Here is a 20365-nt window from a genome sequence, read left to right on the forward strand (position 1 = left end):
TAAAGTATGTTTTGATAGAACGGTGCTATCAACCAGTACCACGGCACCAAAGTCATTTATGTTGCTGTCATTTCTGTTCCAAATGTCAGCATATTTTCCAAGTCATCTGCTCTTGTTTGTTTGGATCTGGTTCAAAACACCAGTGTGAAGAGCACACAGCTCTCATCCATTGGGAGATGTGGTAAAGGTTAAAAATTCAGTTTCACTAGTTTTTGAAAGAGCAGCTGCTCATGACTAACATCAACCTGACAAAAAAAAACATCAGTTTGTTAATGCAGCTAGTAATTCTCAAAGCTGGAAGTGTGTGGCTTCATATATCAATGAGCTATGTCAGCAAGAGTGAATGAAAAACGATGAGGTAGGTGTTTAAATCTATGTCAAGGATCATCACTGAGTGAATTCCCATGAGCTTAGACGGGAGGTCTAGGCGGAGAACAGAAGTGGAATTCCGGGGGGGATAAAAATACCTCAGGAGCTGCGTAGCTGCAGGTGTTATTACACCCCCCTCCAAAGGCCCTGCAGGGCCTCTAAAGAACAGGGTCTAAGGGGCATCTTCAGATCGCTGAGCTGTTTCTTGTTGTTTCCATCACTTTCATTAATGTTTTAGATGTTAATTGCATAAAAAAATAATGATTAGAAGTGGAAAAAATTGCTAGTCACTGCATATTATGCAGAGCTAGCTATTACAGAAGTGTTCAGGATATTTAAGTTGTGCTTACTTTCCTGACTTTTTTTTTGGCCAGCAACTTTAAAGAAGCTTTTGTGTAAGACTCTTGCTTATGTAAAACTCTACACATGCAGTTTCCAGATCAATCATCAGAGAGGTTGGGTACTACAGTAGGCAGTCTGCTGCAGCAGTTGGCAAGCCCCTTACGCTCCCATCTGAGGTTAAACCTGGAAAGCAACCAATAAATTTGAGAGAATCCTGTGAGAGGTAGAAGGCACAGCCAACTATTGCTCAGCATAGTGCACACCCACATCTGCATGAAAATTAACTGAAGATGTCTTTAAATTGGTAAGCTTCTGACAGTGATTCAGTTAGAAGGCAAGAGACAGCAGCTCTGGTCCACTTTCCTTTTTTTCTCTGCATAGAACAAAGTGATTTAGTTTTTTTTTTTTTGTTTGTTTTGACAGTGTGCAAAATGACCAAAAATAGGCATGAATGCTTTAAGGCAAATCCACCCACAGCTTGCCTAGCAGAGATGTGGCCCTTAAGCTTCAGTCTAACAAGGGACTTTCCCACAGGTTGTCTTCTTTGTCTGATGAAGGAAGTCATTTATTTCCCACAACCCAAGGACAGAGGCAAATCTTAATCTTCACTTCTTTAACCACAGCCTAAAGCAGAGAAATGTGAACATTCCTAAAGCCAGTTATTCCAAATGGCCTGAGAAAGGGAATCAGCTACCCACTACACACAGCATAAAATGCCTTCAGCCCGACTGGCCTTCACTATTTTCAATCACAGTTTTATTCTCTGGATTCAAATTCTCTCTGTCACTCCTTGACAAAGGATCAAGGGGCAGGGCACTTGCCAAAAAAACCAGCTTATCTCCTGAAGGATGGTTCAAGAAGAAGAATCAGGGGAATCCCAGAGACTCCTTAGATTTGTCCAGGTGTAAAGAGCTTCTGTTTTGGCCAGAAAGAAAGATCCAACCATATACATAGGATTAGTTTACTTGGCTTGCTCGGGTTAAACACTTGTGATGGTCTTATGTCTCCTTTTTTGTAGTATTTTATTATCTTTTTGAAGTCTTCTAGATCTTTAAAAGCCCATAAACATGTTTTCTAATTCTATTCTGATTTGAGAGTTCCCATGTTAATGGTGTGAATTAACTAAGTAAAAAGATACTGGCTCAAACTAACTAAAAGTTGAGCACTTGCAAAAGAAGTTCCTTAGTGTTTCAATGCTTTAGCAACAAGTATGGAAATCCATGCCAGCTCAAACCTTAGTAAGTCTCAGTGCAGACTTTGGCTAAGCAAACAGAGAGTGCAGGATGAAGATATGGTTATGAATGAAGGCTGGGGAAAAGCTGTTGGACAGGAGATAAACAGTAGTCCATTCATTACTTTTGTCCAAGGTCAACAAGGGCCTCAACTAGAGCCTCTTGAGATCTTGTTGAGTTTTCTTGCAACATTTGCATTCACAAAAACAAAAGTTATACATATTCTTCATTTTATCCATTGCTTTTATGGTTTTACATTGGTGGCGATGGCAATATAAAGTAATTATTACTGTATTCTGTTATTGCCTTTAATGTTTTTTCTCAGACTACCTATCCTATTTAACCTCAGGTAAAACCTTTCAGCATGAGTCATGCTTAAAAGCTGTGACACTCTGTATTTTGTTACTGACTGTATCAGCAATGAAAGATTTAGTATATTAATGCACCTAGACTGGGAATGTTCCTGTCTAGACTCTTTCCCTGGAGTGATAAGTCACCCGTCCATCACGCAAAAACGAAAAAGCAGGTACTGATGTGGGTTGAGCTGTCATGATACACAAACTGATAAATACAAGTAAATGAGTCACTCTGAAACACAAACAAATTAATAAAATTAGTCACTAAATGTCAGAATCTCAAACACATCTGCCAAACCAAATGCACAGAGATCAGAAAAAAGTAAACAAGTAAAAACATATAATTGTAAAGATACTGAGTGTGATAAAGTCTTACTGCTATCCCATTTTCCCTGATGAACTTAGAGGAAGGAATTCCCCCAGAAAGAACCACGCCTGCTGGATCTTACGCTTAGAGATCCAGATAAAATCCCTGAGCTAAATTAAACACTTCCTTTACTTCACCTACCCTTCCTCCACAAGATAGATCCAAAAATAAAGTGCCTGCGTGTTCGCAGCAGGACAATATCTAAATACAGCAGTAACTACAGTGTAAACAGACAAAAACAGCAACAGCAAGTTCGTACTGTGTGCTGGAAAATTTAGCACGTCACTTTCACCGGGAACAGCAAATATCCCCATAGTATAGAAACATAAACAGTCTGTGTGTTCAGTTTAAACAGTGATGTTAAGGTAAAACCCACAGATCACCAATATCACCAATGGTGGTTGCTAAAAAATGTAACATTAGGCAATATCGGTTTTAATACCACTGCACTGACCAGTCGTTCACTTACGATGATATCGCAAATCAGTGCAAATTTTACGCTGATGTTAGCTCTAAGTTATATTTGTATCTTTTTTACTCTTTCACTCAGAACAAATTACATTAGTCAGCAAAACAGCAAAAAACTTAGTCAGCTATGAAGACAGACTATTCATTGCATATTGCTAATGTGCAACATGGAATGTTGAGTAATAATGAGTAATAATTCCATTTTTGATTCACTAAGTCAGGGGTGTCGAACTCCAGGTCTCGAGGGCCGGTGTCCTGCAGGTTTTAGATCTCACCCTGGTAATTAAGCAAATGATTAATTATTTTACCAGGCCTCTGGAGAACTTCAAGAGGAGATGTTGCGGAGATAATTTAGCCATTAAATCAGCTGGACACGTCTAAAACCTGCGCGACACCGGCCCTCGAGGCCTGGAGTTCGACAAATGTGCACTAAGTGGAGCAACAAACAAGCAGCAAACGTATGTTTCTACATTAGTGACAAAATATTAAGTAATACTTTTGTGCTCTTCATGTATTATTAACTAGGACTAAAATATAACATCACCCCGCTTTCCCACAACAACTCATTGTTCACTGTGCATGGAGGAATATATCAAATGGGCTACAATCCTAATGATGGCCATGTCGATCCATCTACCTTTCACAACACCTGTACCTGTTTGTGATTTTTCTCCATCTCAGAGCGTGATGTTTTAAATCAGTGCTGCAGAAAGTTTACATATATATCAAAGACTTAAAGGTGTTTTTGGCCATCTTCCAACCAGACAACAAACCTGAAGGCCAACATGTGACAACTGTAAACAAAGTCTGGGAGTACTTTTTAATGGTTGATGGATGAATTTCACCAGTCCTCATAATTCAACAACAGGCCCTTATTTGACTGCATGCTCACACCTACAAAGACATCTGTTTGCCAGGACTTGAAGCAATAATACAAGAAAGCAGAAGGTCTAACCTGCCCATTCATTGGAAGCAGATGTGAGGGATCTATTTCCTACTATAATAAAAGGTAATTATAGGCAAGGGGCCCTGTGTGTTCTTATGAAAACACAGGGAGCAGTGGTGGTTAATCAGCAAAGTGAACCCGTCAGGTATATGAGAGAAGCCAGTGAACTGCAGCCTGTTCTGTGTGTGACTCATCACTGTCATAATGGACAGGTCAGCACAAGCCGGCTGACCTTTCAAGGGGAAAAAAAGAGCAGAATAAGGATCATTTAAGACCCAGCTTTCACCGGGGTGATTACATCACTCCCTGTGACCTTTGTGACAGTTTACAATAAAGCTATACTTCTTCATAAAACGAGCAACAACACAATCTTTGCATGAATAAGAATCTAATAATACAAATATTTCTTTTGCTTGCATTTTTAGTCACATCACTCTATCATCTGCTTAATTCCTACCCAGGAGGCAGAACAACAGCAAGATGGGCAATAACCGACAATGCCTGCTATCCTTGAAAAAATAACAAAAAGTATATAATCATATTTATAATAAATTTGTTGCTCCTCATAGTTGAGACATGAAGTCTTTTTTTTTTTTTGCACAAATGCACGAGTTCACAACTCTTTCATCTATAAGTACCTGTGCGCCTTTATTAGATTATTACAGGATTCATGAATTATTAACCTAAGTGGCATGTTGTCAGTGTTCTGGTGGGATGAGAAAAACTTATTAATCACTAAGTTTAACTTCTTAATTCTTCTTTTGGAGAAAAGTCAACTTTTGAGGCTTTTTTATAAATGTAACTGATGAAAAGGAAAAGGGTGGAGTGCCCAATCCGGGTCAGGGACGAGTTCTTGCCCCAAGTGGAAGAGTTTAAATCTTATTCACGAGTGACGGGAGAAGGCAGCGGGAGATCGACAGACGGATTGGTGCTGCGGCTGCAGTGATGTCTGGATTGGTGAAGAGAGAGCTAAGTGTAAAAGCGAAACTCTCAATTTAGCAGTCGATCGATGTCCCTACCCTCACCTATGGTCACGAGCTGTGGGTAGTGACCGAAAGAACTCCCTTAGAGATAGGGTGAGAAATTCGGCCATCTGAGAGGGGCTCAGAGTAGAGCCAGAGGTGGTTCGAGCATCTGACAAGGATGCCTCGTGGCACCTCCTGGGTGAGGTGTTCCGGGCATGTCCCACTGGGAGTAGGGCCCCAGGGCAGACCCAGGACACGCTGGATAGATTATATCGCTCGGTTGGCCTGGGAACACCTTGGTGTCCCCCGTGGGCTGCTGTCCCCACGACCCTGCCCCGGATAAGTGGAAGAAGATGGATGGATGGTAACTGATGATTCCTGATTCCTGCTACTGCAATTAAAAGTATTCACAAAGATCAAAATACCAACCCAGATGGATGTCACTTGCGTCTAAAAAGACTTTGGATGTAAATGACGATTTTTTCTGGTCCTTTTTAAAATGTCCTAGAGACTGAGCATGGCTAATGCCTGACATTACATTTTTGAGTGGTAAAACCTATGATTCATGCAGCGCATTTAAAGTGCCGAGCAGTTTTAAACATTAGTACCAACGCTTTGTGCTAACAAAAGTAGTGTGCAATGAAATATACAACTTTTTTGTAACGTTACTGGATCATTGACCTGACAGTCAGACAGCAGAGTTCTACATCAGGACTTTTTTAATGGTTAAATGACAATTGTTATGTAGATTTAATCTATAGATCACTTGGGTATGAGATATTACAAGAATATTACAACGGGTGCAACAACAATGCTGAGCCACTGCATCCAGAGGGCATTGGGCACCTAATCCTCGCCTGCCTGGTCAGTTCATTCCAGTAAACAAATAGGAACGAAATAACAACTCCACTCTCGTTCTACTGTTATCACTCTCAAATTTTGTTTTCCATTATCCCTGCACTGGGAAAGCACAGTTGAATCAACAGACTGAGGTTAGCCATGTGCCCGCAGGCAAGACTGACGTCTGTGCCAGAAAATCTGACTGCAGTCTGGTGTTTGGGCCAAATCTTATTCCCTGTGTGCCCCCATCTCCACCCCTTCTACCCATGACAGGGTCATAACAGAGCCTCAGCAGGTGGAGCCTGGTGGGAAAGACGGAGGCTCTTCATCATGACACAGTTTAAAGAACATCCTCAATGTGTTCATAGTCCACATAAATCACTCAAGCCCTTAGTTCAGGGGAAGAACCATTTAATTACCCCCCTTAAAGGAATAATTGCCTGACTTGGCTTGAGATGCTGCCTGCATGACGAAGAACAAAAAAGTGAGGCCTTTACCATATCTGATGTTTATAGAAAGAACATCAAGGGCAACTGAGATTTTTAATTTAGATTAAAAAATCCAATACGTTTACCTCTTGGGTTCATGAAAAGAGATCAAGAAAAATATCTAAAATTGAACTATAAGTGTAAAATCAAATTATGTGCACAGATTTTTTTCTTTAAGTGACACTCAACAGCTGCCCTTCCTGCAACTCAGTCTTTATTGGTGCGGTATTGCAAAGGCACAGTCGGTGGTCACCAGCTACTTGCTGGTCTTAACTGAACATGGGCTGACTCATTCATCCACTATGTCAGAAATTAACAGTGGGCTGGGTTTTTTAATGTGTTTTTTTCTGCATATCCTCTGACTATGCCATCTCTGACTGAGGGGCTGTAACAGTCCGAAGTAAATAAACAAACTTTTTAAGCTGACTATTTATTTAGATGTGCTCTCCTCCCACGGACTCAACAGATGGTTTGGTGGAGAGAAGATTATATACAACCACTTTGGCTTAAAACCACAAACATTTCCTTGCCCTACCAACTGTGTTACAAGGCCAACCTCCAGTTTGAATAAGCCTGCCAGGTACACACTGTCGAGCCTCAGGGCACATGATAGATGCTTAGCTACTTTAGTCAGCATGGTTGTTAAGCAGACTTTCTCATATTTGGGCGTGTGTGTGTCGGGGAGGGGGGGATGTTAGTTGGCAATACACCACAAGAAAAAAGATAAAATCTAAAAGGTTTTTCTCAGCTTCTTTTAGAGGGTGATCTGGAACAACTTCAAGAGAAATGTACTTCAAAATAATTAGAGGGCTCAGTGGTGATAGCTTCCAGCAAGAAGCTGTGATTTTAATCTAGTGAAACTCTCCGCCACCTAAAGGTCTGACATTATTTGCTATCAATACTATGATTTTCACTGCTACATGTATTTACATACAGATGAGTGTATAATGTAAGGCTATTACACTAACGATCATGTCTCATTATGTTAACATCGCTTGTTGGAACGGGGACCATTTGGTTATTTATTATCAGTTCAGCCACATGTCTGGTTAATTGTCCTGTTACCTACAATAGCTACCAAGTGTTAAATTCCTTTATATAGCTTTTAGCCACTTGGGGATATGCTCATTGGCAGTGGTTTCACAGTCAGATCTCTCATCACATCTGGATTTACAAACCAAGATGGTGACAATGAAAATGCACATCTCGGGGATTAAAACAGGTCTTCAAAAACCTTAACCGATTCTATTAAATGCATTAAAGTTTTCATTCTTACAGTACTTTTGATATTCATTATTATTATTATATTTGCAATTACAGTGGTCCCTCACTATAATGCAGTTCACCTTTCACGGCCTCGCTGTTTCACGGATTTTTCTGTGTGCAATTTTGCATGCCTTTTTTTTTTCTTCTTTACAGCGCATTGTGTTCTGCATCATGATTGGCTGTAGACCATAGTCAATCTCCTCCGTGCCGTGTCCCCTGTACAGCACAGAACGTGTTCAGCTTCTTAAATTTACATAAATCTTCGATCGCTAGCAGTGTGACTCTGAAGTTCTGTACTGTATGCTTGTAAGTTTTCTCCCCAACAAACACAACAATGTCGATGAAATGTTTTGCACCGTCAAAGGCACCTGCGGTAGCACCCAAAAGGCAGAGGAAGATGTTAACCATCGCACAAAAAGTTGGATTTCTGGACATGCTAAAAGAAGGTGGAAGTTACCATATTTTTTGGATTATAAGGCACATTAAGCGAAACAAAACAGTCAGCCTTTACTCAACTCATTCTTCTTGCTTCCTCTACTTCCATACCATTGATTCATTAATGTTGAATTCTCTCACAGCTGCTCTATTCCCATGTTCTGGACCTGAAAACAGGGTTTGAGCTTTGGTTTCATTCTATAATACTGGACATATTTTTCCACAAAGGTTTGAACGTTGAGGGTGTTTAAACAAGAGAGAAACGTGTGAGCCTTAAAACAGTTATAATAGTTGTGAAAAATAAAGTTTGCCACTTCCTGGAGTTCACCCATCGCGGGTTATTTCCTGTGATAAATGAGGGATCACTGTATAATAAATGTGGTTATAATAAACAATAAATATGCGGTTAGGATGTATTATTTTCTCAACTCTGGTTTGTAGAAATTTGTAGAAATATATATAGCTTTTACATTTATTTAACCTGAGATCAGGTCATAGTCTCTGTGAGCGATTTTCACGTTTCATTAAGAATAGTGTATGTGCATATGTAAGCATGTCTATCAATGTCTTTTTCCATTACAGCAGAGTTTGGCTTACAGTGGGGATAACACATCTTCAAAAGCTGCAAACCTGAAAGGAAAATATTTTCACCCAAGCAGTGCTACTCAGTTAAAACATGCTGTGATGGAAATTCAAAAGTCATATACAAGCTGAGAGAGAAGGAATAAAAACAACAAGTGCTTGTGCTGGTTGTAATTAGATCCAGGGGAATTCATTAATCCTTAGTTCCCGCCTGTTATGTGCCAAGTTATAAAAACTAATAAGACCTTCAGTACAGCTTTGCAACTAGAAGCTGTGACCAGCCAAGAGACACTACAAGTGAAGTCAGTTTCATTGTGCAAGAAATAAAAACTTGTGAAATGTGCCTCTGTGTCTTCAATGCATGATAAAAAGGTTCAAAGAGGAGAGACGCTGGAGATGCAGAAATCCAGGACAATGTCAAAGACTTCAAATTGTGGGGATTTTTAGCTATAAATTAAAAAAGCGGATTTATATGGTAACTAACACACACACACACACACACACACACACAGAGGTACATCTGTGCACACGACAGCCTGGGTAAACTTTGCTTCAGAGGAAGCGGGGTCCTCTTGTTCTGTAGACAATTCATGGTTTTATTTCCGAAACAGGATGATGACTCAGCAAGGGACAAAACTTTCAGACCATCACAAGCCATTGCACTAAAACAATGGAGTGCTGGAAACCACTTAACTACAGACCCATTTGTTTTCAGAAAGCTCTGAAAATATCTCATTATGGACCAAATTGTCCTGTCCAAATTGCCTTCCTTGTTCTTACAGTAAAAGGTGTGCAATAGGAGGATAGAAATTACTTCTTTATAGCAAATCTGATTTACTGTAAATGTTCATTCGCCACTGCAAGGTGAAAGGATTTGGAGATTTGAACAATGCATGCTATAAGTGAGTGAGCAGAAAGAATAAAGGACATGCAGTAAAAGAAAAAAAAAGGAAGAAAGCTCCCCTGAGAACAAGAGTTTCTCCTTGTGTGAGCATGTGTTTGTATCAGGCAAAAGAGTTGTTATGTCTTGTGGGATAACAGCTGACGTGATAACACACACCAAACTGGTCCTCTCCTGTCTCTGTAGATTTATTGTGGGGCACAGCTGAGGCCTAGTACACCAGAACTCAATTCTTCTGTAAAACCAGATGTAATGTTGTCATAGTGTTAGAAAATATAGAAAATATTGCAGAAAAAATATCATTTAGACATCGTATTGTCACATAGATTTTCCATTGCTTACAATTTTCAGCATTTTCTGCAGCACACACAGCAGAGGATCACTGCCGATCATAGTTGGAGGTGCTGAACCATGCATTGTCAAGACAATAAAATATTGCTAGAAAGTTAAAGAAACATAAATATAATTACAATAAATAGTTTGCATATGTACATCTATTTAAAAAATCCAGCAACTGATTTTTTGTTCCTTGAAACCTGGTATCTGTCCAAAAAATCCATTATCAGTTATAATCAAACTTTAGCAGCAGTGGCTTGAAGAGAAGTGCTGCATGCAAAAGGTATCAGTTTTACCCAGAGATATCTGAATCGGCTTGTTTTTGCAGGCATATGATTTAGTCGCAAGTTTGTGGTTGAAATAATCCCCTGTGTTTATTCAATCACTAATCTCTGTATAACTGATGTCAAAAACAGCTGACTTTTAATATTTCATGCAATAATGACAGATATAAATGTCTTAGATAAATTGGAACACCTGATGTCATACTGAAAGACTGAGGCTAGACCTTTAATTATGACTCAAAAGTTTATCTTCATCAGTTATTGCTCATAAAATAAAAGCAACACAGGACCAGCAATGTTCTTGCTTTGCATGTGATGTGTTTTAATAAGATAATTATTTCCTTCTAAAAATATTTGTTGTGGATCCATCCACCCATCCCACCATGCCCAGAGAGGCCTTCTCTGTAACCACTTCCTCCAGGCCTTCCGGAGGACCACTGAGGGGTTCCCAAACCTGTTGAGAGATGTAATCTCTCCACTGTGTCGTGCATTTGTCAAGGGGCCTCCTCCCGGTAGACACCCAGGAAGCATCCTAATCAGATACCAAACCACCTCAAGTGACTATCTGGCTAGCTCTAGGGGAGAGTCCAGCAACCCTTTGGCGGAAGCTTATTTTCACCGCCTGTATCCTAATTAGCCTGCTAAAAGACAGCAGGGTTGAGTTACTGCCATCAAAAACACACTTGAATTAAATGAAACTTGGCAGAAAGGGGAAGCCAATGTTTGCCCATTATTTACCTTTCAGTGAGTCATTCAAACCCCCAAAGCCGAATTCCACTTGCCGACCTCCCTCTGCGAATATTAAGGGTTTAACAGCAGCTTAGGTGGTGAATTTGCATCTTCTTACAATAAAGTCTTGCAAATGGGGAAGCCTTTTTGTTTCACATGTAGAGACTTGCTGCTGAGTAAGAGGAAGTGAAGCCAAGGTTCTGCAGGTTAGCTCTCAGAGAATGAGAACTCAGAGTTGATAAGACACCACAGGGTTGGACTTTTATAACCATTTAACTGGATGTCAGCTACAAACCGGGCTTTTAAAGAAAAAGGGGTAAAAGGTTGATAACGATCTCTTACCTTTGTTAATTACCAAAGAAAAAATGCTCTGTTTCCTACACACCAACATGCAATTGATAAAAAGGGCACGGGGTCCCATCAGAGTACTTCTATATGTTGGGAGGGAACAAACAAGACAATGGAGCCCCTTTAACCAAAAAGTGGAAGTGATTTCCCATCACTCCCTCTGAAAAGACAATGGCAGATTCAATAGGGCACAGGCTATGGACCACCTTCAAAGGGAGAGTGCAATGCAGTAAAGTTAGCATTTCAATGAATCTGTAATAAGTGCAAGCTTAGGTCCAGCCCACAGAAAAGCCAGTGAAAAGACTGAAGACGACTGTTTGAGATGGGGGAATTGCACAGACTTGTTACCAGTCTATTCCAAACCTTTTGTTTTGCATGTTAGATTTAAGGCTCAGTATTTCCACAGGAGTAATCACTGGCAGTAAAGAACGGCAATTTAAAAAACTTGCTTGTGTCGCAAAAATGAATTAATTCCACAAAAACTGGAGCACAATATCCCCTGGTATTAAGTATTCCCCGAACCGAACCAATCGATCTCTTTCTTAAAAGTTGAAATGGCAATATCTATCATATTTTGATGCACTTCTTTTTGTACAGACTATGAATGGTGTAAGGATAGCAGGGGGGAAAATCAGACATGTAATTCGCTGCCCTGAATTACTTTTTGGCCATTACTAATCTTTATTGCTTGTGGTCACAGTGCTGACCTCACCATGAACTCTGCCGGTTTTATTGCACCTGTGGCTCTATAACTCAGGAGTGAAGAGAGATATGTACAATATCAAATGTAGAGTGATCACGCCTTTTAAAGATTCTGGTCAAGGAATCCTTTAAGTACTTGTTACAGTGAAAATCGGGTCAAATCACAGACTTCAGTGTGAGTGTGAAGCAATAGTGTCAGGAATCTTGGTTGCTCAAATATACTTTAGGGAGTAATTAGTCTATCTAAACTTGGGCCTATTTATAAGTGTTCAATGGTGTGTTGAGCAAAAAAGAACACAAAAAAACCAAATGTGATAATAAGAGAAAGGAATGATAACTTATGACACCTTTTAACACTCACGTGTGGAAAGTTTTTGTTTTGTTTTTTAAATTAAAATCAGATTTAAATGTAGATTTGCACTTTCCCAGATAGAAGCTTTGCATCAGTCTGACTATGATATATACGTGTGATTTGGTGATTTGAACCAAAGCCATCCGCATGACTTCTTCAGAGGAGGAAACGCAGAACAAGTCTGAATGTAAAGAGATGACTCTAGCTACAACAAGCAGTAGTCAAAGTACCAGAGTCTCATGTCAGCACATGCACAACGTTGCTGCTGTACCAGCTGAGGTGCAGCTGTGTTTGGATTTGGCTCTTCTGTCCGACATGAAGCGACATTGGGCATGAAAGCACAGCACTCTACAGCCAAGAACCACAGAGTATCATGAAAAGACATTAGTAAGTGTCTGTGTGAAGTTGTGCCCAGAGGATAGGGTGGAATAAAACACCCTTGTAAATTTTATCAACCTAAGGGTTTGAAGCAACTTTTGCAGCATAAATTTGTATTTCAGAACACAAAATATACTTGATACTAACATTTTTAATAAAATACACAAACCAGATTCTAGGAATAACACGATAATAATAACCTACATTTACTGCAAACCAAAGGTTTAAAAAAAATCCCAAACAAAGTGGCTAACTTCAGATGTGCGGTGAGATTAACCTGTAGATTGATAAAAGAGTATGCCAAAATTTTCAGCATATTTTAGGTTGTTGTCATCTGTAGATGCCAATAGGAAAAAGCTCCCTCAAAGGGAAATGCTAAACAGAGAGGTGAACATTAAAGCCATGGGAGAAACTTTAAAAAGCATTGCAAACAGGGTGATTTTAAATTGGTAAAAAGTCAATGAAAAACTAAAATGCTGCAAGCTTTAGACCAGATAGTCAAATCAAATCAAATCAAATCACTTTTATTGTCACATCACATGTGCAGGCACACTGGCACAGCACATGCGAGTGAAATTCTTGTGTGCGAGCCCCACAAGCAACAGAGATGTGCAAACACAACAACACAAACGAGCAAAATACAAGAATGGCCAACCTGAAACTAATAAATATATGTACAATATATAATAGTGTATGCATTTCTGGATGTGTATACTAAATATTTTCCTACGTGTGTGTGTGTGTGTGTGTGTGTGTGTGTGTGTGTGTGTGTGTGTGTGTGTGTGTGTGTGTGTGTGTGTGTGTGTATACACATTTTTACAAATTAAATAGTAAAAAATAAATAAATAAATAAATAAATAAAAAAATAAAAAAAAAAATAAAAAAAATAAAAAAATAAAAATAATAATAATAATAATAAAATATATAAAATATACAGAGTTGAATATGTGCAAAACAAGTGGCATTTATATACAGTGTGGAGTGCATAATGTTGAAGTTCCAGTAGTGAAGCTGAGGTGTCTATGATGTGTTCAGCAGTCTGATGGCCTGATGGAAAAAGCTGTCTCTCAGTCTGCTGGTACGGGACCGGATGCTGCAGAACCTCCTTCCTGATGGAAGCAGTCTGAACAGTTTATGGCTGGGGTGACTGGAGTCCTTGATGATCCTCCCCGCTTTCCTCAGGCAGCGCTTCCTGTAGATGTCTTGGAGGGAGGGAAGCTCACCTCCAATTATCCGTTCAGAGCACCGCACTACTCGCTGGAGAGCTTTGCAGTTGTAGGCGGTGCTGTTGCCATACCAGGTGGTGATGCATCCAGTGAGGATGCTCTCAATGGCACAGTGATAGAAGGTCCTGAGGATGCGGGGGCTCATGCCGAATCTTTTCAGTCTCCTGAGAAAGAAGAGGCGCTGCTGCGCCTTCTTCACTGTTTTGTTTGTGTGTACTGACCACGTAAGATCCTCAGCCAGATGTACGCCAAGGAACCGGAAGCTGCTCACTCTCTCCACAGCAGCGCCGTTGATGGTGATGGGGGTGTGTACTTCTCTGCACCTCCGGAAGTCCACTATCAACTCCTTTGTCTTTGCGACGTTGAGGGTGAGATGGTTGTCTTGACACCAGTGGGTCAGGGCGCTGACCTCCTCCCTGTAAGCCGTCTCATCACCGTTGGTGATAAGACCCACCACTGTAGTGTCGTCCGCAAACTTCACAATGATGTTGGAGCTGTTAGTGGCTGTGCAGTCGTAGGTGTAGAGTGAGTACAGGAGAGGGCTCAGTACACACCCCTGTGGAGCACCAGTGTTCAGTGTGATGGGGGATGAGGTGATGCTGCCCAGTCTGACCACCTGGCGTCTGTCAGACAGGAAGCTAAGGATCCAGCTGCAGAGGGAGCTGCTCAGTCCTAGATCCTGCAGTTTCCTGTCCAGCTTCGAGGGAACGATGGTATTGAATGCTGAGCTGTAATCTACAAACAGCATCCTCACATACGTGTCTCTCTTCTCCAGGTGTGACAGGGCAGTGTGTAGTGTCAGGGCTATGGCATCATCAGTGGACCTGTTGTGGCGGTATGCAAACTGTAGAGGGTCCAGTGAGTCGGGTAGTGCAGAGCAGATGAAGTCCCTGACCAGCTTCTCGAAGCATTTGCTTACGATGGGGGTCAGGGCTACAGGTCGCCAGTCGTTCAATGAGGAGATGGTGGAGGATTTGGGTACAGGGACGATGGTGGCCATTTTGAAGCAGGCTGGGACTACAGACACATCAGATGTAATTTCATTACATAAAAGCAGGTCTACAGGAATGAGTGTTAGGAAGGGATTTTAAGGAATTCACTGATTCTGCAAGACTGAGCTCATTAAACAAGTTACAAAGCCAAAGGGTCCTGATAGCAAAATCATAGTTCATGAAATATTTCAGAGTAATTGTAAATGTAAAGGCTGTGATGCATGTCTGTTCAACCTGTAATTATCTATAGACTCGATGAAAACCCTTACAGAGAAGCAAATATTCTCTGTGAGGTGGAAAAGCAGCAAAGGACGTGTCAGGCCAATGAAAAGGTTATAGCAAAGCAGCATGACTGATTGTGAAGACAAACACGTGAAAAGTTCAGGTAGCAGTGGCTAATGTAGGCTATGAATAAATAATGAGGAACTCTGCTGAACTGTGAAACAGAGCCAGGTTCGGAGTCCTCGCCTCTTGACCTCTATACCGTTCCAAGTCACACTTCGCTGCAGAGTCAACAAATGCCAGCTTCCTGGCCTGCTCTCCATATGTGCCAATGTGCTTGAGGGTGGGGTGGGCCAATTTAGTGCAGTATTGTCCCATCAACCAAGATGGCCTCTCTCCTGGGACTATAATTCAACAATGCAGTGTTTACCAAACCTAGTCTTCAAGCAATTATGTGAATGTGTCCAGGGGGCAGGCTTTCCCTACTGTTCAAACTATGGAGTGGAGTTGGTGTTTGCACTGCTGTGCTTTTCAACTCCCCAGAGTCCTCATTGATTCTGAATGGGAATTAAACACCAGGTAGCTGGATCTGAAATGACAAAGCACCACACAGACGGCCGACCACTTCACCAAGTCTGCATGGCACAAACTGACTACACCATCGAATCAAACTGTCACTGCATAATATTTAGTAGGGGGATGAAGGGGTCGAGTTACACGCAGCAGAAAAAGACAACAATTCAGACCAATGACACACACACACTTCAGACTATGTAGTCATAGCGATCCAAGCTGCCCTTCCCCCGCCGCCCCGAATGAAGTCAAGGAACACTTATGACAGTCTATACTGGGAGAAATTTCTGTACCAAAATTGTCAGTGGTAATGTCACGGTTAGTCTGATGTCATACCCCCAGAAAGCCAAGTGACCTCCCAAGCTTACATATGCTTAAGAAAGACATAATGAAAAAAAACAGTCATCATTTGTTTCTTATTAAATATGAAGCTGTGTCGATGTTTGGTTCGCACAATTCTTCACACTTTTACTGCTGCTTGTTCACAGTGGGATATGGGTACTCTTTTTTATTTATTTAATGGATAACTCTCACCCACTGAGTTTTTATTGACTTTGATTGTCTTGAGCTGTTGCGCATGAAGCTGACATTCCAGCACGAAGGAAAGAGGATCTCGTAGTAACACCAGTACGCGCGTGTGCTTAATTGAATCAAGAGACAGTTCGCCTGCTGGAGTTCAAAAGCATAATACCAGAAACAGATGCTGTTTGCGGTTACAGATAATTCAATTATACTGGTGTTGTTGGCCTAACAGTCAGCCAAGGCTGTGGTAAAAGTGTAGAGGCCATCTCATGTTACCTTTCAGTGACAGAACACAACAGGTGATAATAGCCCTCTGGAGCTGACTTCTATAGGTCGATGATATTGAACATACATAACTTATGGTGACACTGAAGACACACGCGATACATGTTCTGCCACTCCAAACGAAAAGCTCAGTGCTCAATAGCATGGCATCACCGGATGTAAAATATATCTTAAAGTCATGAAAACTTCAACACTACAGCTTTTCAAACGTCAAGCGTACCACTGCTCACACACCAAGTCCAGCATGTGAAAGATTTATGTCTGCTGACCTGTGCAACTATGTCCCATCATTCAAAAAGGATTTGGTTTAGATCAAATCAACACAGAGATGTCACAGATATTTCAATCGTGACAGCTCTGTTTATTGGAGGGCATAAAGGTGAGACACCAGACGGGATTTGCAAAGGGTGGGGGCAGTCTATTCTCAGCCGCCCGGTAACGGTCATCCTCTATATGATTCACAGCGCAGACACAGAGGCAAGAAGACAAACAATATCTTAGGCTGCAATATCAGCAATTAATCAAACAAATATATTCAACACTGTGTGGACTGTACACTCATTTGTTAGTTAGTTACCAAGCAAAAATATTTCAACTTCATATTTGTTCCATTCATTTGTTGTTTGCTCTCAATTGGACATAATGAGCAATACCAAGCCAGTTTTACATCCTAAAAACTGGATCGAGTAAATAAATGAACAAATATTCAATAAAGATAACTGCTGGCTACTGCCTTAAGTGAAAACAGACATAGGTAAGAAATTCTCAGTACAGCACATTTTTGTACCTGCAGTCGCTCTTGAATACACGTCAATGGTAATGTTGAGGTGAATGCATTTCTTTTTCCTTTTGAATAACATTACTGAAAACTCAAGCCATCACCCTCAAGCGACCTGCATCTTTTATTCTCAAGAATTCCAGGCTCTCCAGGACAGAATAAAACACTCAGCCTAAATGTGAGAAGACACAAACTACCAACTACCACAGAATTCTGTTATTTCCGGTTTTTTTAATCATTGTCAAACATTGCATATCTTAGTTATAACAGAAAGCCTAGGCCACGCAAAATGGAGCCTCACAAAGTTTAAGAAGGTTTAGGAGTTGAGTACTCCAGGGAGACTATGAATAGCTTGTTTCTATGGACAAACTTAGCCCGGCTCGGAGCCTCTAGTTTGTCATATTACTTCTAAAAGCATCTTTACAGTTCATGCTGACTGGATTCAGTTATACAGCCCACCTGCATGTGAGCAACCCGTCGCCACACATTTACCCACAATCAACACTACTATCAACATATGACCTTTTAATAGGATACAAAGACACTGCTTCTTAACCTTAACTTGATTTTGGGGAGTGGAATAAATTGTTTGTATATTTGAGTTATGTAAGCAACTGATAAATAAAGTCGCCAGTGGGGAGTTTAAAAGTAAAATGAAAGCGTAAAGAGAAAGTTTGAGCTCACTTACAGTAAAAAGCTGCGATGTGAGTATGAAAGTGAGGATAAGTCCACAGATCGAAGTGGTCAGAGTGCCCATTTTCCACCGACCCAGCACAGGCTGTAAATGCTTGGGGAAAGGGGGGAATACGAGGGTCCTTCACGCCTCCTGGCCACTGGAACGGTGCACCTATTTCAGACTTTTCTTCTAGAAACCCGACTGCTCCGCTGCGTCCCACGCCCGGTGGGACTTCATCAACAGGTAAAACGGATCCCTTCTCGTGTTTTTCTCTCTTTTTCTTTTCAAAAAGATTACGCAAATAAAAAAGATCGACACTATGGGGCTTCTTCTCCCTTGCACTCCGAAACTTGGGACTTGTGGTGGGTTGAATGCAGCCTTGCAAAGTCAATGGGAAGTCCTGTGCGGAGAGTGCGCTGCCGAAAAGTAAAAGGCGGAATGGAATTCATGGAGTGCTCAAAGAGAGTACAACTAATACCACTGTGGGGAGACGTCGCCGAGAATAAAGTGTGTGGTGGTGGTGAAGGACGTTTTTAAGTCTTTACTCGAACAAAAGTAGCAAAGCACCACTGTTCCAATACTTTAGTATCCTGCAAGTAAAAATCCAAAAGTATTCCGGGTAATCTGTAAGAGTGCAGAAATTACTTGATTTCCAAAAGAACGAATTCGGCACAGTGGCTCAGTGACAGGCTTTGATACTGAAGTGGAATTTTGAATGGGTAATTGTAGGACTGATTTGATCAATTGTTGGAAAATTCAGTTAAAATGTAATTTAAAAAATGAAATTCTAAAGTACATTAAAACTGTTTACTGACCATCTGATTCGTGTTTAAATGAGGACAAGTGTAACAGCGTAGTTAATTATTATTTTATTATAACACATATGAGTTACTTTTTGTTTATTTTTAAACTAGCTACACATCTGAATTATCCAGAAATAAGTAACAAGTTTCAGGAACAACACCTAACCTAAAGGGATCTGTTATTTGTCTTTACCTACTGGGGGACATGCTAGTGCTTCATAAATATATATATATATATTTAGGAGACGCATTCCTGTAACAAATTCCACTCACTCAATATTTACTGACAACAGTAAAAGCAATGAAGAGTGCCCATCTGTTTGCAGTCAGGACTGGTTCAATTGGTTTGAAAATAAAAGTGTTGCTGCAGAGTTTATGAAAATATGTCGCTTCAGTTCTTGGCAATATATTTGGGCTTTTGTTGCCCTCTACTGGAGTTCTAAAGTGCAGCACACCGACTTCCCAGTGCAGAGATACCCCCACAACCATTTAACTGCCTTGCGTTGCTGTGTGCTGTGTCGCTGGAGACACGTCCCAAATATAAGCTTGTTTGTCAGGACTGAAGTCAGTAGCTGTTTGAAGGACTGGATGTCTGCATCCAACCATTTAAAAGAGTGATACTTTATCACTCTGAGGTTTGAGAGGGCAGCTGTTGCCAATTAAAAGCTAAACCCTGAATAGAGACAGTTATGGGCTGCTCCAGTTTGCTCATGAAAATAGACTAAAAGTAGATGAACAAAATGGGCTCATCATGTTTGGTTGGCATCTAGCGAATTTGACACCTCTGAGCTCCTATCCAGTCGAATCATTTACTGTACAAAAGCAGTCTTCTAAAAAATCAATTCTGTGTCTCATCTTGGAATATCAAAAAGATGTCAAAAGAAAACAAAACAAGGTGTGGAAGGGTAAATACACCAGAGACCTCACAGTAGAGCCAGCCGCGCCTAATCACACGTTTGAGACACATGCAAGGAGGGACAAGGGATTTAAGTTGTTTTATGTTGTCAGAGGTCGCATACCAAAAGTGTTGGAAACACTGCTGAAAGTTATGATAAACTTCCAAACTTTTACTCAGTGAACTCTTTTATTATACTGTAATACCATAAACACCACCATTACATAAACTAAATGCTACAGCATAGAGGATAAATAACACCTAAACTGCTGCAGTTATTCCAAGAGCAGGAATTTGTACCAGTGCTCTATAGACCCCTCTAGCCTCTTGGATACAAGAGGGAGCTTATTTCTGGGTCTGACTGGTCTGACTATGAATGTTTATAAGAGGCATCTCACTGACCACAGTGGTGTGATTTAGGGACTACTCCCTTGCTTGCAGTCAGCAGAAAAGTTCTGGAAAAATCATGTGAAAAAGTTAAGTAAAAAATGTCTTAACCCATTATTATAGGCCTCAAAGTCAACTTAACTTTCAACAAACTGTTTAGTTGTCTGTTTTGTGGCCGTGTTGGAAACGCCAAACGAGTCCTCTGTGAATTCCGAACGTGTGTTGGTGTTCAATAAAGTACTGTTTCAGCAGCATGTTTATGAAGCATAATGCCAGGAGTATATATACATTGTATGTAATTTCATGCCTTTGAGAGTTTT

The 20365-nt window shown here is 40.7% G+C and overlaps 1 protein-coding gene across 21 annotated transcripts in view; it reads right to left on the reverse strand.

The window, feature by feature from the left end:
• hspg2 (heparan sulfate proteoglycan 2) overlaps positions 1–18429 on the reverse strand; it is a 94462-nt gene extending 76033 nt beyond the window's left edge. For 8 of the 21 annotated variants that reach the window (XM_085393426.1, XM_085393434.1, XM_085393432.1 and 5 more), the window contains exon 1: positions 17973–18427. In XM_085393426.1, the coding sequence (XP_085249552.1) occupies positions 17973–18041 (69 nt within the window). In that variant the 5' untranslated portion in view covers positions 18042–18427. Of the gene's footprint in view, positions 1–17972 lie in introns of all 21 variants that reach the window. The other 13 variants (XM_085393425.1, XM_085393431.1, XM_085393427.1 and 10 more) reach the window with 7 other exon arrangements.
• Positions 18430–20365: the final 1936 nt, after the last annotated feature.

Source organism: Rhamphochromis longiceps, linkage group LG20, assembly GCF_057381845.1.
Source record: "Rhamphochromis longiceps isolate RC_006_pf linkage group LG20, R_longiceps_female_GT1.1, whole genome shotgun sequence".
Taxonomy (NCBI): domain Eukaryota; kingdom Metazoa; phylum Chordata; class Actinopteri; order Cichliformes; family Cichlidae; genus Rhamphochromis; species Rhamphochromis longiceps.